At 44.9% G+C, this 26,393-nt stretch overlaps 1 protein-coding gene across 2 annotated transcripts in view; it reads right to left on the bottom strand.

Moving 5' to 3' along the window:
* LOC144673098 (myosin-7-like) overlaps nucleotides 1–26,393 on the bottom strand; it is a 93,496-nt gene that overhangs the window by 49,506 nt on the left and 17,597 nt on the right. For both annotated transcript variants that reach the window (XM_078535087.1, XM_078535088.1), the window contains 6 exons: nucleotides 24,746–24,916; nucleotides 22,496–22,675; nucleotides 22,152–22,284; nucleotides 21,135–21,214; nucleotides 17,596–17,683; nucleotides 16,738–16,855 (listed from right to left, as the gene is read on the bottom strand). In XM_078535087.1, the coding sequence (XP_078391213.1) occupies nucleotides 16,738–16,855; nucleotides 17,596–17,683; nucleotides 21,135–21,214; nucleotides 22,152–22,284; nucleotides 22,496–22,675; nucleotides 24,746–24,916 (770 nt within the window). The remainder of the gene's footprint in view (nucleotides 1–16,737; nucleotides 16,856–17,595; nucleotides 17,684–21,134; nucleotides 21,215–22,151; nucleotides 22,285–22,495; nucleotides 22,676–24,745; nucleotides 24,917–26,393) is intronic.

Raw genomic sequence — 26,393 nt, 5'->3', positions numbered from 1 at the left:
TCCAGTGATTTTGTGAAATGCTGGAATCTATTATAAAGAGGTATGAGCAGGACATTTAGAAAATCACAATACAATCAGGCAGAGTCAACATGGTTTTGTGAAAGGGAATCATGTTTGACTAATTTATTAGAGTTCTTTGAGGATATAACAAGCAGGGTGGATAAAGGGGAACCAGTAGATGTGTACTTGGATTTCCACAAAGCATAAAATAAGATGCCATTTTAAAAGGTTACTGCACGAGATAAGAGCTCATGGGATTGGGGGTGAAAGTGTCTGCAAACGGATATTGGTAGGTTAGGTGAGTGGGTAAAAATTTGGCAGACGTACAGCACATTGGTGAGACCACACCTGGAGTCCTGTGTACAGTTTTGGTCTCCTTCCTTAAACAGGGATATACTTCAGTGGAGGCAGTTCAGAGAAGGTTCACTCGACTCATTCCTGGGATGAGGGGTTTGAAAATGAGGAAAGGTTGAGCAGGTTGGGCCTCTGCTCATTGGAGTTTAGAAGAATGAGAAGTGACCTCACTGAAACATATAGGATTCGGAGGAGGCTTGACAGGGTCGATGCTGAGAGGATGTTCCTGGGGGAATCGAGAGCTCGGGGACACAGTTTAAAAATAAGGGGTCTCCCATTTAAGACGGAGATGAAGAGGAATTTCTTCACTCAGAGGGCGTTGAATCTATAGAATTCTCTTCCACAGAGAGCAGAGAAGGCTGAGTCATTGAATATATTCAAGGCTGAGTTAGACAGATTTCTGATTGACAAGGGAGTCAAAGGAGGAGGCAGGAAAATGGAGTTAAGGCCACATTCAGATGAGCCACGACCTTAGTGAATGGTGGAGCAGGTTGAAGGGGCTGAATGGCCCCTTGAGGGGGAGGTAATGCCTTAGTGGTATACCTGCTGCACTAGTAATTCAGAGACCCAGGGTAATGCTCTGGGGATCTGGGTTCCAATCCTGACACGGCAGATGGTGGAATTTGAATTTAATAAAACTCTTAAATTAAAAGTCTAATGATGACCATGAAACCATTGTCGATTGTTGTAAAAACCCATCTGGTTCCTTAATGCCCTTTAGGCCCTGTAAAATCCTCCTTAGTAACATCTGGGGGCTAGTGCCAAAATCGGGAGAGCTGTCACACAGACTAGTCAAGCAATAGCCTGACATAGTCATCCTCACAGAATCATACCTTACAGATAATGTCCCAGACACCACCATCACCATCCCTGGATATGTCCTGTCCCACCGGCAGAACAGACCCAGCAGAGGTGGCGGCACAGTGGTATACAGTCAGGAGGGAGTTGCTCTGGGAGTCCTCAACATCGACTCCTGACCCCATGAAGTCTCATGGCATCAGGTCAAACATGGGCAAGGAAACCTCCTGCTGATTACCACATACCGCCATCCCTCAGCTGATGAATCAGTGCTCCTCCATGTTGAACATCACTTGGAGGAAGTACTGAGGGTGGCAAGGGCACAGAATGTAATCTGGGTGGAAGACTTCAATGTCCATCACCAAGAGTGGCTCGGTAGCACCACTACTGACTGAGCTGGCCGAGTCCTAAAGGACATAGCTGCTAGACTGGGTCTGCGGCAGGTGGTGAGGGAACCAACAAGAGGGAAAAACATACTTGACCTCATCCTCACCAACCTGCCTGCCGCAGATGCATCTGTCCATGACAGTATCGGTAGGAGTGACCACCGCACAGTCATTGTAGAGACGAAGCCCCTGCCTTCATATTGAGAATACCCTCCATCGTGTTGTGTGGCATTACCACCATGCTAAATGGGCTAGATTTTGAACAGACCTAGCAACTCAAGAATGGGCATCCATGAGGCGCTGTGGGCCATCAGCAGCAGCAGAATTGTACTCAAACACAATCTGTAACCTCATGATCCAGCATATTCCCCCACTCTACCATTACCATCAAGCCAGGCGATCAACCCTGGTTCAATGAAGAGTGCAGGAGGGCATGCCAGGAGCAGCACCAGGCATACCTAAAAATGAGGTGTCAACCTGGTGAAGCTATAACACAGGACTACTTGCAAAACAAACAGCATAAGCAGCAAGTGATAGACAGAGCTAAGTGATCCCACAACCAACGGATCAGATCTAAGCTCTGCAGTCCTGCCACATCCAGTCGTGAATGGTGGTGGACAATTAAACAACTCACTGGAGGAGGAGGCTCCACAAATATCCCCATCCTCAATGATGGGGGAGCCCAGCACATCAGTGCAGAAGATAAGGCTGAAGCATTTGCAACAATCTTCAGCCAGAAGTGCCGAGTGGATGATCCATCTCGGCCTCCTCCGGAGGTCCCCAGCATCACAGATGCCAGTCTTCAGCCAATTCGATTCACTCCACATGATATCAAGAAATGGGTGAAGGCACTGGATACTGCAAAGGCTATGGGCCCTGACAATATTCCGGCAATAGTACTGAAGACCTGTGCTCCAGAACTTGCCGCGCCCCTAGCCAAGCTGTTCCAGTACAGCTACAACACTGGCATCTACCCGGCTATGTGGAAAATTGCCCAGGTATGTCCTGTACACAAAAAGCAGGACAAATCCAACCCGACCAATTACCACCCCATCAGTCTACTCTCCATCATCAGTAAAGTAATGGAAGGGGTCATCAACAATGCTATCAAGCGGCACTTGCTTAGCAATAACCTGATCGCTGATGCCCAGTTTGGGTTCCGCCAGGGCCACTCAGCTCCTGACCTTTTTACAGCCTTTGTTCAAACATGGGCAAAAGAGCTGAACTCCCGAGGTGAGGTGAGAGTGACTGCCCTTGACATCAAGGCAGCATTTGACCGAGTGTGGCATCAAGGAGCCCTAGCAAAACTGGAGTCAATGGGAATCAGGGGGAAAACTCTCCGCTGGGTTGGAGTCATACCTAGCACAAAGGAGGATGGTTGTGGTTGTTGGAGGTCAGTAATCTCAGTTCCAGGACATCACTGCAGGAGTTCCTCAGGGTAGTGTCCTAGGCCCAACCATCTTCAGCTGCTTCATCAATGACCTTCCTTCCATTAAAAGGTCAGAAGTGGGGATGTTCGCTGATGATTGCATAATGTTCAGCACCATTCGCGACTCCTCAGATACTGAAGCAGTCCATGTCCAAATGCAGCAAGACCTGGACAATATCCAGGCTTGGGCTGACAAGTGGCAAGAAACATTCACACCGCAGAAGTGCCAGGCAATGACCATCTCCAACAAGAGAGAATCTAACCATCACCCCTTGACATTCAACATCCTGGGGGTTACTATTGACCAGAATCTGAACTGAGCTAGCTATTTAAATACTGTGGCTACAAGAGCAGGCTAGAGGCTAGGAATCCTGCAATGAGTAACTCACTGCACAGAATGAGGCCATTCAGCCCATCTAGTCCATGCCAGCTCTCTCTAAGAACAACTCAGCTGGCCCCACACCCCCACCTTTTCCCTGGCGCCCTGAAAATATTTTATCTTCAGGTAATTATACACGTGTCCGCTCATTCCACCAGCCTGTCTATGGCCCTGTGAAGTCTATTATCCTCTTCACAGTTCACAATATTTCCAAGTTTTATATTATCTGTAAATTTTGAAGTTGAACCCATGTACACCCAAGTCTGGGTCATTAATGTAGATCAAGAAAAGCAGAGGTTCTAACACTAACCCCTGGGGACCGCCACTGTAAACCTTCCTCCAGTCTGAAAAACAACCATTCACCACTACTCTCCAACTTCGTATCCATGCTGCTCCTGCCCCTTTTATTCCATGAGCTGTAACTTTGCTCACCAGTCTGTTGTGTGGCACTGCATCAAATGCTTCTTGGAGTCCATGTACACCACATCAACCACATTACCCTCATCAATCATCTCTGTTACCTCTTCAAAAAACTCCAGCAAGTTGAACGCTCCTTGAATGCACAGAGTGTGAAACTGGGAGTTTGATGAGTGAGGGACCATAAGATTTAATCTCTCTCTAAAGTCCAGTTTTTGTTTACATTTACCAATTAATTAAAAATACTGTTTAAATTAAGAAGCAAGTTAAGTTTCTTCTAGTCTGAAACAGGGATATACAAGTTCTCTGTGAGCAGCTGTAGCTAGATAATTAGGTAGCTAGATAATTAGGTAACGAGCTTAAACTGTTTCTGAGCTTTCGCAAAGCTGGTTCATTGTTGTCTTTCAGAGAGTACAAATATAGGGCTCTGTGAATGCTGATCGAGTGCACAGATTGTGAAGCTGGGTGTTTGGTGAGTGAGGGAGTTCAATGAAAAGAGGAATTATAAATTAATTCAGAAAAATCAATTTAATTAACACATGAATGATGGCAGTGCAGGTGATGTGCCATGGCTGCAACATATGGGAGCTCTTGGATGCCACATCTGCAGTAAGTGTCTGCGGCTTAAGGAACTTCAGCCCAGAGTTAATGAGCTGGAGGCCGAACTGCAGACATTGTGACGCATCAGGGAGGGGGATAGTTACCTGGGCACTTTGTTCTAGAAGGCAGTCACAACACTTAGATCATCTGATTTGGTCAGTGGTCAGGGACAGGACGGTGTGACTGAGAGAGACAGGTAAGGGGATCGAGAAGGTGGGAGTGGAGGAGCCTCAGCCTTTGCAATTGAGCAACAAGTTTGAGGTTCTTGCAGCCTGTATGGGTAAGAGTGAGGGCTGCGGTGTGGGTAAGAGTGAGGGCTGCGGTGTGGGTAAGAGCGAGGGCTGCGGTGTGGGTAAGAGTGAGGGCTGCGGTGTGGGTAAGAGTGAGGGCTGCGGTGTGGGTAAGAGTGAGGGCTGCGGTGTGGGTAAGAGTGAGGACTGCGGTGTGGGTAAGAGCGAGGGCTGCGGTGTGGGTAAGAGTGAGGACTGCGGTGTGGGTAAGAGTGAGGGCTGCGGTGTGGGTAAGAGTGAGGGCTGCGGTGTGGGTAAGAGCGAGGGCTGCGGTGTGGGTAAGAGTGAGGACTGCGGTGTGGATAAGAGCGAGGGCTGCGGTGTGGGTAAGAGTGAAGGCTGCGGTGTGGGTAAGAGTGAGGGCTGCGGTGTGGGTAAGAGTGAGGGCTGCGGTGTGGGTAAGAGCGAGGGCTGCGGTGTGGATAAGAGCGAGGGCTGCGGTGTGGGTAAGAGTGAGGGCTGCGGTGTGGATAAGAGCGAGGGCTGCGGTGTGGGTAAGAGTGAGGGCTGCGGTGTGGGTAAGAGTGAGGACTGCGGTGTGGGTAAGAGTGAGGGCTGCGGTGTGGGTAAGAGTGAGGGCTGCGGTGTGGATAAGAGCGAGGGCTGCGGTGTGGGTAAGAGCGAGGGCTGCGGTGTGGGTAAGAGTGAGGGCTGCGGTGTGGGTAAGAGTGAGGGCTGCGGTGTGGGTAAGAGCGAGGGCTGCGGTGTGGGTAAGAGTGAGGGCTGCGGTGTGGGTAAGAGTGAGGGCTGCGGTGTGGGTAAGAGCGAGGACTGCGGTGTGGGTAAGAGTGAGGGCTGCGGTGTGGGTAAGAGTGAGGGCTGCGGTGTGGGTAAGAGCGAGGGCTGCGGTGTGGGTAAGAGCGAGGGCTGCGGTGTGGGTAAGAGTGAGGGCTGCGGTGTGGGTAAGAGCGAAGGCTGCGGTGTGGGTAAGAGTGAGGGCTGCGGTGTGGGTAAGAGTGAGGGCTGCGGTGTGGGTAAGAGCGAGGGCTGCGGTGTGGGTAAGAGTGAGGGCTGCGGTGTGGGTAAGAGTGAGGACTGCGGTGTGGGTAAGAGCGAGGGCTGCGGTGTGGGTAAGAGTGAGGGCTGCGGTGTGGGTAAGAGCGAGGGCTGCGGTGTGGGTAAGAGTGAGGACTGCGGTGTGGATAAGAGTGAGGACTGCGGTGTGGGTAAGAGCGAGGGCTGCGGTGTGGGTAAGAGTGAGGGCTGCGGTGTGGGTAAGAGTGAGGGCTGCGGTGTGGGTAAGAGTGAGGGCTGCGGTGTGGGTAAGAGCGAGGGCTGCGGTGTGGGTAAGAGCGAGGACTGCGGTGTGGGTAAGAGTGAGGACTGCGGTGTGGGTAAGAGTGAGGACTGCGGTGTGGGTAAGAGTGAGGGCTGCGGTGTGGGTAAGAGCGAGGGCTGCGGTGTGGGTAAGAGCGAGGACTGCGGTGTGGATAAGAGTGAGGGCTGCGGTGTGGGTAAGAGTGAGGACTGCGGTGTGGGTAAGAGTGAGGGCTGCGGTGTGGGTAAGAGCGAGGGCTGCGGTGTGGGTAAGAGTGAGGACTGCGGTGTGGGTAAGAGTGAGGACTGCGGTGTGGATAAGAGTGAGGACTGCGGTGTGGGTAAGAGTGAGGGCTGCGGTGTGGGTAAGAGTGAGGACTGCGGTGTGGGTAAGAGTGAGGACTGCGGTGTGGATAAGAGTGAGGACTGCGGTGTGGATAAGAGTGAGGGCTGCGGTGTGGGTAAGAGTGAGGACTGCGGTGTGGGTAAGAGTGAGGGCTGCGGTGTGGGTAAGAGTGAGGGCTGCGGTGTGGGTAAGAGCGAGGGCTGCGGTGTGGGTAAGAGCGAGGGCTGCGGTGTGGGTAAGAGTGAGGGCTGCGGTGTGGGTAAGAGTGAGGGCTGCGGTGTGGGTAAGAGTGAGGACTGCGGTGTGGGTAAGAGTGAGGGCTGCGGTGTGGGTAAGAGCGAGGGCTGCGGTGTGGGTAAGAGCGAGGACTGCGGTGTGGGTAAGAGTGAGGACTGCGGTGTGGGTAAGAGTGAGGACTGCGGTGTGGATAAGAGTGAGGACTGCGGTGTGGATAAGAGTGAGGGCTGCGGTGTGGGTAAGAGTGAGGGCTGCGGTGTGGGTAAGAGCGAGGGCTGCGGTGTGGGTAAGAGTGAGGGCTGCGGTGTGGGTAAGAGCGAGGGCTGCGGTGTGGGTAAGAGCGAGGGCCGCGGTGTGGATGAGCGAACTCCCCACGATACTGTGGTACAGGAAGCCATTCAAGCAGGGCTGTTAAAATGAATGTAGTGGTAATGGGGGACAGTATAGCCAGGCGGATAGACAGTTATTTGCAGTTGAGAGCAGGACTCCAGATCTGCCCGGTGCCAGGGTTTGGGACATCTGCTCAGGGTTGGAGAGGAACGTTCAATGGGAAGGGGAGGATCCAGTTGTCATAGTCCATGTAGGTACCAATGACATAGGTAAGACTAGGAAAGAGGTTCTGCATAGGGAATATGAGGAGCTAGGCATTAAGGTAAAAAGAAGAGTCTCTCTGGATTTTTACCTCAGCCTTGGCATAGGATGAATAAAATTAGGGAGATGAATGCGTGGCTCAAAGACTCATGTGGGTTCTGGTTCATGGGGCACTGGCACCAGTACTGGGGATATTGAGGACTGTACCATTGGGACAAACTTCACCTGAACCGTTCTGGGACCAGAGTCAGCAACAGCAAAGTTTAACTAACAAGAGGGGGGAAGGAATCATGTAGGAGAAGATTAGTAAATTAAGGGAAATGGCAAGGCAATAGATCAAGGTAGCAAGAAAGGTAATGATAATCAGAGTATGACAGGAAGGGACAGTGATTGCAAACCTGTGTGCCAGCAGATAGGGCCAGAGTTTACAAAAACTAAACAAAACCCCCCGAATTCGGGGCTCTGTGTCCGCATACCCACAGCATTCATGATAAAACAGATGAATTGTCAGCTCAAATAGAAATTCATATGCATGACCTGATAGCCATCACAAAGAGATTGCTACAAGGAAACCAAAACTGGGACCTGAATCTCCAAGGGTATGTGACATTCAGGAAGGACAGGAAGCTGGGGAAAGGTGGTGGGGTAGCTCTGTTAAATAAAAAGGGCATTAGTACTGTCGCGAGCGATTACCTTAGTTCTAAAGATCAAGATGTAGAATCAGTTTGGTTGGAACTAAGAAACATAGAAACATAGAAAATAGGAACAGGAGTAGGCCATTTGGCCCTTCGAGCCTGCTCCACCATTCATTATGATCATGGCTGATCATCAAACTCTGCTCCCGCTTTCTCCCCATACCCTTTGATCCCTTTCGCCCCAACAGCTATATCTAACTCCTTCTTGAAAACATACAATGTTTTGGCTTCAACTACTTTCTGTGGTAGCGAATTCCACAGGCTCACCACTCTCTGGGTGAAGAAATTTCTCCTCATCTCAGTTCTAAATGGTCTACCACATATCCTCAGACTATGACCCCAGCACGGAACCATGGGAGCATCCCCTACCATCAGGAATATCCTTCCTGCATATGTCAGTCCCGCCATCCCAGGAATCAGTCTAGTAAACATTCACTGCACTCCCTCTATAGCAAGAACACCCTTCCTCAGATAAGGAGACCAAAACTGCACACAATATTCCAGGTGTGGTCTCACCAAGGCCCTGTACAATTGCAGCAAGACGTCCCTGCTCCTGTACTCGAATCCTCTGGCTAGAGTAAGAGAGAGGCAAAAGTGGATATTGGGCCGCTGGAAAATGACGCTGGAGAAGTAGTAGTGGGGAACAAAGAAATGGTGGAGGAACTGAATAGATACTTTGCGTCAGTCTTCACAGTGGAAGACACGAGTAACATCCCCAAAGTTCAAGAGAGTCGGGGGGCAGAGGTGAATATGGTGGCCATTACTAAGGAGAAGGTGCTAGGAAAACTGAAAGGTCTGAAGGTGGATAAATCACCTGGACCAGATGGATTACACCCCAGAGTTCTGAAGGAGATAGCTGAAGAGATAGTGGAGGCATTAGTTTTGATCTTTCAGGAATCACTGGAGTCAGGGAGGGTCCCAGAGGACTGGAAAATTGCTAATGTAACCTCCTTGTTTAAGAAGGGAGTGAGGCAAAAGACGGGAAATTACAGGCCGGTTAGCCTGACCCCAGTTGTTGGTAAGATTTTAGAGTCCATTATTAAGGATGAGATTTCAGAATACTTGGAAGTGCATGGTAAAATTGGGCAAAGTCAGCATGGTTTCATCAAGGGGAGGTCATGCCTGACAAATCTGTTAGAATTCTTTGAGGCGGTAACGAGTAGGTTAGACAAAGGAGAGCCAATGGATGTTATCTACTTGGACTTCCAGAAGGCCTTTGACAAGGTGCCGCACAGGAGGCTGCTCAGTAAGATAAGAGCCCATGGTGTTAGAGGCAAGGTTCTAGCATGGATAGAAGATTGGCTGTCTGGCAGGAGGCAGGGAGTGGGGATAAGGGGGTCCTTCTCAGGATGGCGGCCGGTGACTAGTGGAGTTCCGCAGGGGTCAGTGTTGGGACCACAACTTTTCACTTTACACATTAATGATCTAGATGAAGGAACTGAGGGCATCCTGGCTAAGTTTGCAGATGATACAAAGATAGGTGGAGGGACAGGTAGTATTGAGGAGGCGGGGAGGCTGCAGAAGGATTTGGACAGGTTAGGAGAACGGGCAAAGAAGTGGCAGGCGGAATACAACGTGGGGAAGTGTGAGGTCATGCACTTTGGTAGGAAGAATAGAGGCATAGACTATTTTCTAAATGGGGAGAGAATTCAGAAATCTGGAGTGCAAAGGGACTTGGGAGTCCTAGTCCAGGATTCTCTTAAGGTTAACTTGCAGGTTGAGTCGGTAGTTAGGAAGGCAAATGCAATGTTGGCATTTATTTCGAGAGGACTAGAATATAAAAGCAGGGATGTGCTGCTGAGGCTTTATAAGGCTCTGGTCAGACCACATTTAGAATATTGTGAACAATTTTGGGCCCCGTATCTCAGGAAGGATGTGCTGACCCTGGAGAGGGTCCAGAGGAGGTTCACGAGAATGATCCCAGGAATGAAAGGCTTAAGATATGAGGAACGTTTGAGGACTCCGGGTCTATACTCGATGGAGTTTAGAAGGATGAGGGGGAATCTGATTGAAACTTACAGAATACTGAAAGGCCTGGATAGAGTGGACATGGGGAAGATGTTTCCAATAGTAGGAGAGACTAGGACCCGAGGGCACAGCCTCAGAGTAAAGGGGAAGATCTTTTAGAACAGAGATGAGGAGAAACTTCTTTAGCCAGAGAGTGGTGAATCTATGCAATTCATTGCCACAGAAGGCTGTGGAGGCCAGGTCATTGAGTATATTTAAGACGGAGATAGATAGGTTCTTGATTGGTAAGGGGATCAAAGGTTACGGGGAGAAGGCGGGAGAATGGGGTTGAGAAACTTATCAGCCATGATTGAATGGCGGAACAGACTCAATGGGCCGAATGGCCTAATTTCTGCTTCTATGTCTTATGGCTTATGGCTTATGGCTATGAAGGCCAACATACCATTTGCCTTCTTTACCGCCTGCTGCACCTGCATGCTTACCTTCAGCGACTGGTGTACGAGGACACCCAGGTCTCGTTGCACATTCCCCTCTCTCAATTTATAGCCATTCAGATAATAATCTGCCTTCCTGTTTTTGCTACCAAAGTGGATAACCTCACATTTATCCACATTATACTGCATCTGCCATGCATTTGCCCACTCACTCAGCTTGTCCAAATCACACTGAAGCATCTCTGCATCCTCCTCACAGTTCACCCTCCCACCCAGCTTAGTGTCATCTGTAAATTTGGAGTGTTAAAAATTTAGTTCCCTCATCTAAATCATTAATATATATTGTGAATAGCTGGGGTCCCAGCACCGATCCCTGTGGTACCCCACTAGTCACTGCCTGTCATTCGGAAAAAGATACATTTATTCCTACTCTTTGTTTCCTGTCTGCCAACCAGTTTTCTATCCATCTCAATGCACTACCCCCAATCCCATGCGCTTTAATTTTACACTCTTATGTGGGACTTTGTCGAAAGCCTTCTGAAAGTCCAAATAAACCACATCCACTGGCTCCCCCAGAAACAGCAAGGGGCAGAAACATTGGTTGGACTTGTTTATAGGCCAAACAGCAGTGGTAATGTAAATCACAGTATAGATCAGGAAACTAGAGGTGCATGTAACAAGGGTAATACTGTAATCATGGGGGATTTCAATCCACATGTAGACTGGGTAAACCTAATTAGTACTCATGTTGTTGAGGATGAATTCTTGGAATATATGCAGGATGGTTTTCTAGAGCAGTATGTTGAGGAACCAACTAAGGGTCAGACAATTTTAGATCAGAATTGTGCAATGAAAAAGGGCTAACTAATAATTTTGTTGTAAAGGAGACTTTAGGAAAGAGTGACCATAATATGATAGAATTTTACATTATGTTTGAAAGTGATATAGTACTAGGGTCTTAAATCTAAACAAAGGAAACTATGATGGAATGAAGGGCAAATTGGCTCTGGTAGATTGCAAAATTATGTTAAAAAGCTATTACAGTAGACAGGCAATGGCTAACACTTAAAGAACTAATACTTAGTTTACAACAAAAATGCGTTCCTTTAAGCATAAAAACCCAGCAAGGACCATGGCCAATGAAAGAAATCAAGGATTGCATTAGATCAAAGGAATAGTTGTCAAAAAAAGGTAAGCCTGAGGATTGGGAGCATTTTAAAATTCTGCAAAGAACAATCAAAAAAAAGATTAAGAAAGAGAAAACAGAATATGAGAGTAAACTAGCGAGAAATGTAAAAATGGACTGTAAAAGTTTCTATAGGTATGTAAAAAGGAAAAGATTAGCAAAAACAATTGTGGGTCTATTACAAGCAGAGCCAGGAGAATGTACTAGAGAAATTAATGGGACTGAAAGTTGATAAATCCCCTGGACCTCATGATCTACATCCCAGAGAGTTGAAAGAGGCGGCTGTAGAGACAGTAGATGCATTGGTGATCATCTTTCAAAATTCCATAGACTCTGGAATGGTTCCTGCAGATCAGAAGATGGCAAATGTAACGCCGCTATTTAAGGAAGAAGGGGGAGAGAAAACAGGGAACTATAGACCTGTTAGTCTTACATCAGTAGTAGGGAAAATGCTAGAATCTATTATAAAAGATGTGATAACAGGACACTTAGAAAATAAAGGTAAGATTGGGCAGAATCAACATGGATTTATGAAAGGGAAACAGTATTTAACAAACCTGTTGGAGTTTTTTGAGGGTGTAACTAGCAGAATTGATGAGGGGGGAAAATGGTGGATGTGGTATATTTAGATTTTCAGAAGGCTTTCAAAAAGGTCCCACACGGGGGGTTAGTAAACATAGTTAGAGCACATGAGATTGGGGATAATATACTGGCATGGATTAAGAACTGGTTAATGGACAGAAAACAGAGAGTAGAAATAAATAGGTCATTTTCAGGTTGGCAGGCTGTGACTAGTGGGGTACCACAAGGATCAGTGCTTGGGTCCCAGCTACTCACAACCTTGTTATGGTACACTGAATGGTAAATTCCAAGCTGCTCAAATTCCAGAGGAAAACTTGAAACAGCTGCCACAACTGTTTTGCAATTTGTATTTTATTTCGAGATGCCTGCCTTGAATTCAGTAGTAATAGGCCTACCAAGGCTTAGAGGCTCTTTACAAACTAAATTAAACATTTATTAATAGAAGAAAAGATTTTAAGCACATACATAGGCCTACAAAACACTACTATAATAACTCCTAAATCTCCTAATTAATCTGACTCTCAGTTATACCTCCGTTAAGGCAGCAGTAAAGCAACATAGATTTCAACAGATCCAGGCAAAACACACGATACCCTGGACAGGGAGATTCACAGTGAGATTTCTCAGCTTCAGTTCCTGTAGACAGCAACTTGATGCACAGAGGCTGGAGGCTTTTCACACTTGTTAGATCTTAGAATTCCTTCTCCCTTACACATAACCATCTCCTTTATACATGTTTCTCCCTTTTAATATACATTCCACTGTTCCAATGTGTCTTTGGAACTTTACTTTTTCCATAGCATAAACCTTCTATAGTACTCATATTATCAGTAACCTTTGGGGAAAATAAACGCACTGTTTGGCTTAACTTGATATGGTTTAGGTGTAACATCCCATCATCCCTTTGAAATTCAAAGTACTCTGGTTTATCTAAAATGCAAATGTTCCTAACACCTCACATTCTAAAACTTCAGCCATGTTTATGTATTTAGCATTTCAAACCTAGCTTCCTTTTTGATAACTCAAAAGCTCCAGACCAGTTGTTGCTAATTCAATTAAATTCATCACACACACATCCACACAGAGAAACCAATCCAAACCCCAATATTAACCTACCTTTACAATAAATCACAATAATATTATGAAAATTATTTCATTTTCATGACAGTCTATATCAATGATTTGGATGTGGGGATTAAATGTAATATTTCCAAGTTTGAAGATGACACAAAACTAGGTGGAAGTGTGAGTTAAGAAGGATGCAAAGATGCTTCAAAGGGTTTTGGAGAGGCTAAGTAAGTGGGCAAAAATTTGGCAGAGGAAATGTAATGTGGAGAAATATGAAATTATCCACTTTGGTGAGAAAAACAGAAATACAGAGTATTTCTTAAATGGTGAGAAACCGGGAAATGTTGAACTTCAGAGGGACTTGGGTGTCCTTGTTCATAAGTCACTGAAAGCTAACAGGCAGGTACAGCAAGCAATTCAGAAGATAAATGGTATGTTGGCCTTTATTACAAAAGGATTTGAGTATAGAGTAAAGATGTCTTGCTGCGATTATATAGAGCCTTGGTGAGACTGCAGCTGGAGTATTGTGTACAGTTTTGGTCTCCTTACCTAAGGAAAGATATACTTGCCACAGGGGGAGTGCAACAAAGGTTCTCCAAACTAATTCCTAGGATGGAGGGATTGTCCTATGAGGAATGATTAAATAGACTGGGCCTTTATTCTCTGGAGTTTAGAAAAATGAGAGGTGATCTCATTGAAACATGCACAATTCTTACAGGGCTCGACAGGGTAGCTGCAGGAAGGATGTTTCCCCAAGCCTGGGGAGGGTCTAGAACCAGGGGACACAGTGTCAGGATAAGGGGCAGGTCATATAGGACTGAGATGAGGAGGAATTTCTTCACTCAGAGGGTGGTGAATCTTTGGAATTCTCTACCCCAGAGGGCGGTGAAGGCTCAGAGGCTGAGTATGTTCAACACAGAAATCGATAGGTTTTTACATATTAAAAACATCCAGGGATATGGGGATAGTGCAGGAAAATGGTGTTTTTTTTATCCACTCACGGGATGTGGGCTTCCCTGGCTGGGCTAGCATTTATTGCCCATCCCCAGTTGCCCTTGAGAAGGTGGTGGTGAGCTGCCTTCTTGAATCACTGCAGTCCATGTGGTGTAGGTACACCCACAGTGCTGTTAGGAAGGGAGTCCCAGGACTTTGACCCAGCGACAGTGAAGGAACGGCGATATATTTCCAAGTCAGGGTGGTGAGTGACTTGGAGGGGAACTTCTAGGTGGTGGTGTTCCCATCTATCTGCTGCCCTTGTCCTTCTAGATGGTAGTGGTCATGGGTTTTGAAGGTGCTGTCAAAGGAGCCTTGGTGAATTCCTGCAGTGCATCTTGTAGATGGTACACACTGCAGCCACTGTGCGACAGTGGTGGAAGGAGTGAATGTTTACGAACATACGAATTAGGAGCAGGAGTAGGCCATTTGGCCCCTACTACGCCATTCAATAAGATCATGGTTGATCTGAATGTAATCTCAACCCCACATTCCTGCCTAATGGGGTGCCAATCAAGCGGGGCTGCTTCGTCCTGGACAGTGTCAAGCTTCTTAAGTGTTGTGGGAGCTACACTCATCCAGGCTAGTGGGGAGTATTCCATCACACTCCTGACTTGTGCCTTGTAGATGGAGGACAGGCTTTGGGGAGTCAGGAGGTGAGTTACTCATCGCAGGATTCCCAACCTCTGATCTACTCTTGTAGCCACAGTATTTATATGGCTGGTCCAGTTCAGTTTCTGGTCAATGGTAACCCCAGGATATTGATAGTGGGGGATTCAGCAATGGTAATGCCATTGATTGTCAAGGGGCAGATGGTTAGATTCTCTCTTGTTGGAGATGGCCATTGCCTGGCACTTCTGCGGTGTGAATGTTTCTTGCCACTTGTCAGCCCAAGCCTGGATATTGTCCAGGTCTTGCTGCATTTGGACATGGATTGCTTCAGTATCTGAGGAGTCGTGAATGGTGCTGAACATTGTGCAATCATCAGCGAACATCCCCACTTCTGACCTTATGATGGAAGGAAGGTCATTGATGAAGCAGCTGAAGATGGTTGGGCTGAGGATACTATCCTGAGGAACTCCTGCAGTGATGTCCTGGAACTGAGATGACTGACCTCCAACAACCACAACCATCTTCCTTTGTGCTAGGCATGACTCCAACCAGCGGAGAGTTTTCCCCCTGATTCCTATTGACTCCAGTTTTGCTAGGGTTCCTAGATGCCACACTCGATCAAACGCTGCCTTGATGTCAAAGGCAGTCACTCTTACCCCTTGAAGTAGAAGATCACGATCTCATTGGATGGCAGAGTGGACTTGATGGACTAAATGGCCTACTCCTGCTCCTATTTCTTATGTTCTTATGTGCTAAGTTAGTTAAACACGATTTTCCTTTAACAAATCTGTGCTGGCTTTCCTTAATTAATCCAAATTTGTGCAGGTGACTGTTAATTTGTTCCAGATTATTGTTTCAAAAAGACTTCCTGCTAATGAGGTTAAACTGACCGGCCTGTCATGGTGTTATGGATAATTCCAACAATAAAGATGTAACATTTCTGATTCTCCAGTCCTCTGACACCACCCATGTGTCCAAGGAGGATTGGAACATTCTGGCCAGAGTATCTGCAATTTACACCCTTACTGCCCTCCGTATCCTCAGACATATGTTATTAACTCTTTAAGTACAGCCAATACCTCCTCTTTTGATGTGCATTGACAGAGTTGGAAAAGCCCTCTTAGCGTACTTAGGAATGAACTCATTGTTTTAGCTCTGCTCTAAATGCCAGCACCTGAAAACTGGGCAATCCTTCACCTCTCAGAATCTCCTTTCCTTTTGTAATTTTCAGGTTTTGTCCCTGTCGCCACTCCTCAAATTATTTCATTTTTGCCGCTACTCCTTTCAGCCCTGGTTGTCACTCTGTGCTGGCATTAAACTCAAGTTTCTCAATTGAACAAGCCTCAATTCTTCATAATGTCTTCTATTCACACTCTACATAACACTCAGATTATTGAAGAGTTTGAGAAGAATAATCAGGATTAATGATCCCTCTTGTTTTGCCTCTGGAATCTGCAGCCATTTCTCTAAACCTGGGAGGTTTACAAAGTTTAGGTTTCAGATATCCACCTGAACTCGGTTGAGGAGTAGCTTGGCTGTGTCACAGGAGCAGGAGTAGGCCATTTAGCCCTTCAGACCTGTTCCAGCATTCACTAAAGTGTCACTCAGTAGATTTCCATCAGGTGCCCAGTTCCGATTAGCTGCATGGATGGGTGATGAGATATAAATCAGCATCACACTCACCATGTGAAATCCCACCTGAAGCAGCATAACTCTGCTCAGAGGATGAGTTTCATGAAATTTCTTGGTGATTTTCTATAGGGCCTTTTGACTCAATGCGATAAGCAAGCTCAAAGTTACAATCAATGTGACTCAGCCAGGCGACCCTTGACTGGATTCCTAGGGCCATGTTTAATGTTGTCAAAGGGCCAAAGGTGAAGAGGATGTGGTGAAATGATGCCCCTCCCTCAGGATTAAGCCTGGCCTTGTGTCGCCAGGATAAAAGGACATATTCTGGTTATGCTCTGGTATCAGATGTGAATACCAAATAGTGGTCAGTGCATGTATAAAAGGCAAACACAATCACTGTGGTATTTCACAGTGTCACTATTTGAGGAGGTCAAAGTGCAGCACATAGACAGACAGACCATTTACTTCCACACAGTCCATCCTTACCGCTGTTTGAAGTCAGCATAGAGTACTCTGTTTGGGAAACCTTTCCGGCAAATACGGATTCCTTCTAGGACACCATTACAGCGCAGCTGGTGAAGAACCATGAAAGGATCCATTGTACCTGGACAATGCACAACAGTCAATTAGCAGCTGCAAGGGCCAAGAACGGAGTGACCAAACCCACCCATCCTTAACAACAGCCTCACCATTAGGACCCCTTCAACTGGGGCCTGTCTGCAGGGACCCCTTTGGCAGTATCGCTACAAGGGACATTTTGAAGAGTGGTCAGATCAGAGTGAAAGATAACACACATGAGCCATTGTTTGATTCAAGTTGTCACAGCGTTAGTGATCTCACTCAGGATTGTGTTTATAAAACACCTTCATGACCTCAGGATGGACCAAAGCACTTTGCATCCAATAGACACTGTTGTAATGTAGAAAACACAGCAGCCAAAATGTGCACAGCAAGCTCCCACAAACATCAATTATCAGATAACCTGTAATGAGATGGACATTGGTAATGACACTGGGGAGAACTTGCCTGATCTAATTTAGGAGAAGGCATAGGGCCAATCTCTGAGGCTGGCCTAGTGAGAACTTTTCAATGTGTTTGATTCATGTCTGACAAGGAGTGGGAAAGGTCATTGTGTGTGGAAAAATGCTCCATTAATCAGTATCTGAGCAAGAGACTTCCCTCGCCTCACTCAAATGTGTCTAAAGGATGGTTGGGGAGCAGACCCAAGTGCAGAAGTGCCTGGGTTGCAATGGAGTAGGGCTCTGAGTTACACATTGACTGAGCTGCACTCTCCACCTGAACATTCAAACTTGGTAAAGCCCCAGAGTGGATGGAGTCAAGTACCTGGAGTCTTGGTTTCATTGGGAATGATACAGCGTACAAAGTGAGGCTGGGTGGATCGCAAGTTGGTCATCAGCTTGTGGAGGTTCTCCTGTAGTGATGAAAGATAAAAACTTGTTACTCCAGACAGCTTCTTAAAGGAGTCACACCCGAACATGTTAGTGACAGAAATTGCTGAACAGTTTTATTGCTAACAACCTGCCCTTCACACCGAACTAAGCCACTAATTAAAAAGTATCCCTTTCCCCCAAAATTTCTCCTAGCCCGAACCCACCCTGACCCCTGTCACTAACTCATGCTGAGGCTGCAGTCACCAGTTCACTGATGTGAGCACAACTGTAGTTTCTTTCTGGTTAATAGAGAATTCCCTCTGGTTAATGGGAATTCTTTTTGGTTAGTGGGGAATGCTCTAGTTAATAGGGAATTCTCTTTCTGGTTAATAGAAGAGTCTTTCTGATTAATAGAAGATCCTCTCTGGTTAATAGGGAATTCTCTCTGGTTAATAGGGAATTCTCTCTGGTTAATAGGGAATTCTCTCTGGTTAATAGGGAGTTTACTGAGTGGTATTGTAATTTTTCCCTGGTCAATGTGCATGATTGTTCAGAAGGATATTAATGTCATGGGAACAGGACAGGCTCAGGATGAGGCTGTGTTTATTGAGACATGATTATAGTATTGCTCATCAGGACTTATCCACCATCACCCTCTTTCCGTACTTACCACATTCTACACTTCAGCAGATAGTGAGTAGAAAGATAGCACAGACTTAAAGTGATGTTCATTCATAAATTAGCTAAACATCACTGCAAGTCTTAACTACCTTGATCTCATTGTCGGTTCAGAAAGCAATCACAAAATTAGTTCGGATGAAGGAGGCTTTTTGGCCATTTTATATCATCCATCCATCCAGAATCCCAATATTCCCACTGAGCCAAGCTGCCTCTGAGAAGCCTTAGCAAGTGGGTAAGAATGGGATCATCTATTCAAAAGTACAATTGTTTTCCACCTGGGAATCCTTGAGTAAGGGCGTCTCTGTTTAAAGTTGTGTATGATCTGCTGACTGAACCAAGATTTACCCGGAGAGTGTTGTTTTATTGATTTTCAACACAAACTCACCAACACTGTAAAGTGATTGGTAATCTAAACAAAGGGCATTTTATGGAAGAATAACAGATTTCCAGGAGAGCTCATCAATACTTTACCAACTACTACATTACATGATGATATACACTACTTCCTGTGATGATGTATATGAAACTATTTACAGATTCAGTAGTATGTTAATCAGTATTAAAGCAATACCACACAGGGAGGGAGATGGGGCTTTAGATTTGACACAGTTTGTTGGTTCAGGGAAATGTGATGATCCTTAGTTATCGAGGGGAAAGGATTGAACTTTAATTGTGAAGAATCTCAATCCCTGTAAACCAGTTGGCGAGGGCACTACACTGTCAGTCCAGCTCAGGGCTTTGGATCCTGAATTCAGGTTTAGGGTGTCTCTGTCTACGGAGAGAATGGGGTTATAAATAAATGCAGTAATTGATGTGAATGCAGAGTTTCACAACTACCTGTAACGCCTCAATTATGAATGAAAATCTCAATTAGACAGGACAGGTGTGGGAAATGAAATAAGTATTGACAGTGCAGTAAAGACCTGCTGCTTGTTAGAGTTTGGTTTAAAGCACATTAAAGGGAGTTTTACTTTGTATCTAATTCTGCTATAGCTGACCTGGCAGTGTCTGGGATACCCAAAGTGTTTCTATTCTCCAATGCCATCATCCTCTGCCTTGATGGGATTAAAATTCAATCAAAGCAAGGACATTTTACCTTGTGATATGTACAAGGAGAGAAGTTTATTGGAATTGACTGCATTATCTGCCACTCTGTCCACGTTTTTTCCTTCATGTTTCTATTTTTAAGGATTGGAAAGTATAAAATATAACCTCATGTGTTCTAAGGTAATAAACCATCAAGTGATTCAATTCCTTATGGTCAAGACACATAGACGCTTGCTATGTTTTTTACCTGTTTCATTAAATTTGAGCAGTTTTTGTACAACAAAATTTTGTTATGACCGATGCAGTTGGTAAAGCTGAGTTATTTTAAAAAATCCCAGAAAGAAACTTTAAACAACTGTCATAACCTATAATTTTAAGTGTTATGTTTGAGATGCAACTCTAAATTCAGGAATCAGACCACCAATTCTCGAGAGGTTTTATATTAAGCTAAATGAAACATTTTATTAACTTACGCAAGTTAAATATATACACATGGCTACAAATTACTATCATCATAACTTCCCAAACTAACCTCCATTAAGGCAACAGCAACCCATTGACTTAACCAGACACCAGGCAAAGTATTTTTTCCTTACGAATTCAACATGAGGTTCTTTTCACTTTGGTTCCTGTGGAGCCAGTTGGAGGTTTACAGCTGCCTTTTGATCTCACATTGCCCCTGCTCTGCACACGCCACACTGCTGAAGTTATTCCTAGCACAGCCCATTGAATGTAAATTCTCATTGTATCACCAGCCCCTTTTAACTCCACCTTTTAACAATAAAACCTCTTTCATAGTACCAATTTTATTAGTAATATAAACATATTGCTTGGTACCTGCTGCTAGGTGATAGTTTTCACCCTGCTTCTCGAATGCACGATTCAAAAAATACAAACGCGCTCTACCTCTCTTACACATCAAAACCAGTACACATCAAAGCACCCAGACTAGCTGGCTTTAATCCAATTAAGACACACCCACAGACTAAACCTCTATTTTAAAAGAAAATATTTTCCAATAATATTATAGACATTAATAGCTTCAGGACAATTTCAACAAGCCAATAATTTGAATGAAGGAAAGTGAATAACAAAGTAACATGGGAATCTAGAGATAAAATATTGGATCATTTCAATCAAGGGACTTTGAATTAAGAGACTGTACAGACAGACTGGGGAAATTTTATCCTCTCCTGGTAGCTGGAAAATCCTTGGGATCAGGCAGAATGCTGGTTTCTATATCCTGTCCGATATCCCTCGTCTTCAATGCAGGGTAAAGTCGGTGGGATTGGGGGACGGGGGGGTGGGGGGTGGTGGTGGGGATGGGGGGTGTGGGGTGGGGGGTGGGGAGCAGTTCTAAATGGACATTGCATCGAATTCTGCCAGTTCTTGACTGGGAGATGGGTTAAAATTGCCCCTATCGTTAAGGGTGCTGAATTTTACAGCCAGTTTGTATCTTTAATATAGAGCTATTAATGATGCTTCACAATTTCAATCAGAAAATTTCTGTCTTTAATTATTTGAGTGAATATTACAATTCAAACTGTCCTATTGTTGGACAGGTCATTTTTCGCCAGTTTAAGATATTCCCAACGAAGCAATCTCCAACAAACACTATAAAATTGTTCATATTGTGCAGGCTATGTCCCAACACAGCCTGAGAGAGAATCTAGATGGGAGGGAGAGACTGGCAACATCTGAGTGGAGCGGGATGTATAAACGAGGCTGGTTTGAGGTTGGATTGTAAACAGAATGGGAACTTACTTTATGTAACTGAGACACAGTCTGGAAAGAGGCAGCCTTCTTCCGCTTTTCCTTTGCACCACTCTTGCTCAGTTCCTGGGCTGGAATGAAAGGACAAGCAATGAATATTTTATTTTTCAATTATGAGAATCTGTGGATACAACTGCTTAAAGCAGGGAGCTTATCCCAGCAAGTCCCAGAATCAGTTTGGATGATGTGAACAGGATATTGAGTTACTGGTTTAAAAGGCAGAAATGTCAAACACTTACTATAGTGAGAATACAGCTTAGAGACTGGTGCCTGAAGCAAATTCCTACCTCCCCCTAGCTCTGAAGACAGACTCGAAACGTTAACTCTGTTTCTTTCTCCACAGATGCTGTCAGACCTGCTGAGTTTTTCTAGCATTTTCTGTTTGTATTTCAGATTTCCAGCATCCGCAGTATTTTGTTTTTATATTACTGAAGTATGTAGTATGTCTTAAAGTTTAATTAAAGTTACTTAATATTGAATGGTGAGGTGGTGGCACAGTGGTATTGTCACTGGACTAGTAATCCAGAGACCCAGGGTTCAAATCCCACCACAGCAGATGATGGAATTTGAATTCAATAAAAATCTGGAATTAAAAGTCTAATGATGACCATGAAATGATGTAAAAACCCATCTGGTTCGCTAATACCCTTTAGGGAAGGAAAACTGCTGTACATAGTCTGGCAAAAGCCCACAGCAATGTGGTTGACTCTTAAATGGCCTCTGAACAAAGGCAATTAGGGATGGGTAAAAAAATTCTGGGCTATTAAAGATATTTAATTAATTCAGGAAATAGTGACTGTGACTTACTCTAATAGCATAACTTTTAGAGTTAGAATCGGGATCAGGGATCAGTGAGTAAGGGTCAAGATTCAGGATTCAGATTTGGGGTCATGATTGAGGTCAGGTTTTGACAAGAAAGGACAAAGGCCATTGTTTAAAGGAAAGTTTCAATCTGAGGCACTCCACTAAATAACAAGTACAGATATTAAGAAGTTCAAAAGAATTTACCTGCTTCAGCACTGACGTAGGATTCGTACAAAGAACCCAACAGCTTGTTAGAGGATTTCTGGAAGATTGCCACCACTGTCTCATTCAGGGGGTCCTTGTTTTTATCGAGCCAGCCAACAATATTGTACGGAACCTATGGGAAGATCCAAATTAATCCAGACCTCGAAACCAGTTGTTAAAATTCTGTTTCTCTCTCTGTAGAGATTGAAATATACTGAAATGGGGCCTGACCAATCTCAGTTAATCCTTACACTTACTGAGTGTTACTTTAAACACACTCTGTCATCTCATTTATATATACACTCATACACAATTGCAGTTGTGCAATGATTTATCTCACTTACCACTCCAGCATAGTGAACTAACTCAAAGTGAGCCTCATATCTGCGTTTCTTATCTGGTCGTGGTTTTTGCAGGTTGGGTGATTTTCCCAGGTGATTGTCATACAACTTCGCTTTGAATGACATATCGGTGGCTTTTGGGAACATGCACTCCTCCTCGAGGATTGAGAGGATACCTAAAGGCTGGATCGAATACAAAATAAATAGACAATCAGAGCTGGGTACAACCTCTTTCTTCCCACCTTGGCCTTTTCCCAAATTGTTGGCTTCTCTTAAAGGTAAGGTTTCAGGCAGCAGTTACTTTCTGGGCTTCATTCTGCTCCTGGATGGAAGGGGGAATATCTCAGTGAGTGTGATTCTATCCATTGTCAATGTCCCCATGCTGGATAGTGATCAGGAGTTAATAACTCAGATTGTTTCTTCCACTGATATTCCAGGGTAAAATGGCAGCTGAGATTAACCAACTGTGTCCAAATTGGGGATTGAACTGGACTCTCGCTGGACTAGTTCAGTCAAAAAAGTGGGTTTTAAGGAGCATCTTAAAGGAGGATAGAAAGACAGAGAGGTTTAAGGAGGGAATTCCAGAGCTCAGGGCCTTAGGCAACTGAAAGCAAAGCCACCAATGGTGGAGCGATTAAAATTGGGGAAGATGAGAGGTGCGCATATATCTCAATGTTGTGAGGCTGGAGGAGATTACAGAGATAGGGAGAAGGTGAGGCAGATTAAAATGAGGCAAAGCCAAGTGGTTTTGTGAGAGGGAAATTATGTTTAACCAATTTATTGGACTTCTTTGAAGAAGTAATATGTTCTGTGCATAAAGGGGAACCGATGGATGTACTGTACTTAGATTTCCAGAAGGCATTTGATAAAGTGCCACATCAAAGGTTATTGCAGAAAATAAAAGCTCATGGTGTAGGGTGTAACATATTGGCATGGATAGAAGACAGGCTGGCTAACAGGAAGCAGAGAATAGGCATAAATGAGTCATTTTCTGGTTGGCAGGATGTGATGGGTGGTGAGCCACAGGAATCAGTGCTGGGGCCTCAACTTATACAATTTAAAAAAATTACTTGGATGGAGGGACCAAAGTATGGTTGTTAAATTTTCTGATGACACAAAGATAGGTAGGTTAGTAAAATGTGAAGAGGACATAAGGAGGGAGCAAAGGAATGTAAATAGGTTAAGTGAGTGGGCAAAGATCTGGCAAATGAAGTAAAATGTGCGAAATTGTGAAACTGTCCATTTTGGCAGGAAAAATAAAAAAGGAGCTTATTATCTAAATGGTGAGAGATTGCAGAGCTCTGAGATTCAGAGGGATCTGGGTGTCTTAGTGCATGAATCACAAAAGGTTAGTATGCAGGTACAGCAGGTAATTAGGAAAGCTAATAGAATGTTATCATTTATTGCGAGGGGAATTGATTAGGCTATGCTTCAGTTATACAGGACACTGGTGAGACCACATCTGGAGTACTATGTACAGTATTGGTCTCCTTATTTAAGGGTTGTAAATGTGTTGGAAGCAGTTCAGAGAAGGTTTACCAGACTAATACCTGGATTGGGTGGATTGTCTTATGAGGAAAGATTGGACAGGTTAGGCTTGTATCCGCTGGAGTTTAGAAGAGTAAGAAGTGACTTGATTGAAACATATATGATCCTGAGGGGTCTTGACAGGATGGATGTGAAGAAGATGATTCCTCTTGTGGGAGAATCTAGAACTAGGGGCCACTGTTTAAAAATTAGGGGTTGCCCATTTAAGACAGATATAAGGAGGAATTTTTTCTCTCAGAGGGTCGAGAGTCTCTGGAACTCTCTTCCTAAAAAAGTGGTGGAAGCAGAGTCTTTGAATATTTTTAAGCCAGAGCTGGATAGATTCTTGATAAGCAAGGGGTGAAAGGTTATCAGGGGTAGGCAGGAATGTGGAGTTGAGGTTAGAATCAGATCACCCATGACCTTATTGAATGTGGAAGCAAAGTGGAGCAGGCTCAAGGGGCCGAGTGGCCTACTCCTGCTGTATTTTCGAGGTGCTGCTTGACTAGGGGAATGGGACTTGGTGAGAGTCAGATTAGATAGGATTACAGACGGTGGGAGGAATAAATTTGTGGAAGGACCTATAAACTAGAACAAATATTTTGAACCAAATGTTCTGAACAGGAATGAAGTCTCATGCCTGTGAATGTCAAATGATATTTATTGCCCAAAAATAAGCTTATATTTTATATCTAATGGAAATGAAGGGTATGTGAAAGTTTCTACCTTCTCAATAAGATCGATACAGGCTTGTAGATCAAGGCCAAAGTCAATGAAGACCCAGTCGATGCCTTCTCTCTTGTACTCTTCCTGTTCCAACACGAACATGTGATGATTGAAAAACTGTTGCAGTTTCTCATTTGTGAAGTTGATGCAGAGCTGCTCAAAGCTGTTGTACTGTAGGACCAGAGACAGACAGAGACAAAAAGAGGGGGCAGGGAGTGAGAAGAAAAGGGGGGCAAGGGGTGAGAGAGAAAAAGAGGGAGGGAAAGACAAAGAGAGTGGGATCCATGACACGAGGGGGGGGGGACAGAGGGGGAGAGAGAGGATTAATAATTAGGCAGTATGTAATGTCTGCAAATTGAAGCTCTTGTGGTGCAGGGAGTGGTGTCCCTGCCTCTGAGCTGGAGACTCTGCGTTCAAGTCCCACTCCAGGACTCGATGGCCATGGAAGGTGTGTTCATAATGCGGTCAAACAGGTAGAGTATTAACTTGTAAATCCTTTCAACAAACTCCTGTGGCAGGTGAGGTTGCTGGTCAGGCAGACTGCAGAAGGAAATGGAAAACCACTGCAGTACTTCACCAAGCATAATCATAGACTAACACAAGTCCATGGTCACCAATGCCCTCTTAGGACATGGTACCCGAAGCGAGAGAGAATCTCTGCAACTGTTGGGCTGAACTATACCATAAAACATAGGAGCAGCAGTAGGCCATTCGGCCCATCGATTCTGCTCCACCATTCAATGAGATCATGGCTGATCTGATAATCCTCAACTCCACTTTCCTGCCTTTTCCCCATAACCCTTGATTCCCTTACTGATTAAAAACCTGTCTATCTCAGCCTTGAATATACTTAATGACCCAGCTTCTACAGGCCTCTGCGGTAAAGGATTCCACAGATTGACTACCCTCTGAGAGAAGAAATTCCTCCTCATCTCCATTTTAAATGGGCGACCCCTTACTCTGAGATTATGCCCTCTGGTCCCAGACTCTCCCACAAGGGGAAACAACCTCTCAGCATCTACCCTGTCAAACCCCCTAAGAATCTTATATGTTTCAATAAGGTCGCCTCTCATTCTTCTAAACTCCAATGAGTACATGCCCAGCTTACTCAACCTCTCCTCATGAGAAAATCCCTCCATACCCGGGATCAACCTAGTGAACCTTCTCTGGACTGCCTCCAATGCCAATATATCTTTCCTTAGATAAGGGGACCAAAACTGTTCTCAGTATTCTAGGTGTGGTCTAACTAATGCCTTGTATAGTTTTAGCAAGACTTCCCTATTTTTATACTCCATTCCCTTTGAAATAAAGGCCAACATCCCATTTGCCTTCCCTATTACCTGTTGAACTTGTATGTTAGCTTTTTGAGATTCATGCACAAGGACCCCCAAATCCCTCTGTGCTGCAGCTTTCTGCAGTCTTTCTCCATTTAAATAATATTCAGCTCCTCTATTCTTCCTGCCAAAGTGCATAACCTCACACTTTCCCACATTATATTCCATCTGCCAAGTTTTTGCCCACTCACTTAACCTGTCTATGTCCCTCTGTAGACTCTTTGTGTCATCCTCACCACTTGCCTTCCCACCTATTTTTATGTCATCTGCAAACTTGGTGATAGTACATTCACTTCCCTCATCTAAGTCATTAA

This window comes from Cetorhinus maximus, unplaced genomic scaffold (genome assembly GCF_964194155.1).
Source record: "Cetorhinus maximus unplaced genomic scaffold, sCetMax3.hap1.1 HAP1_SCAFFOLD_264, whole genome shotgun sequence".
NCBI lineage: Eukaryota > Metazoa > Chordata > Chondrichthyes > Lamniformes > Cetorhinidae > Cetorhinus > Cetorhinus maximus.
The sequence above is the reverse complement of the archived record's forward strand: the minus strand, read 5'-3'. Positions and strand labels throughout refer to the sequence as shown.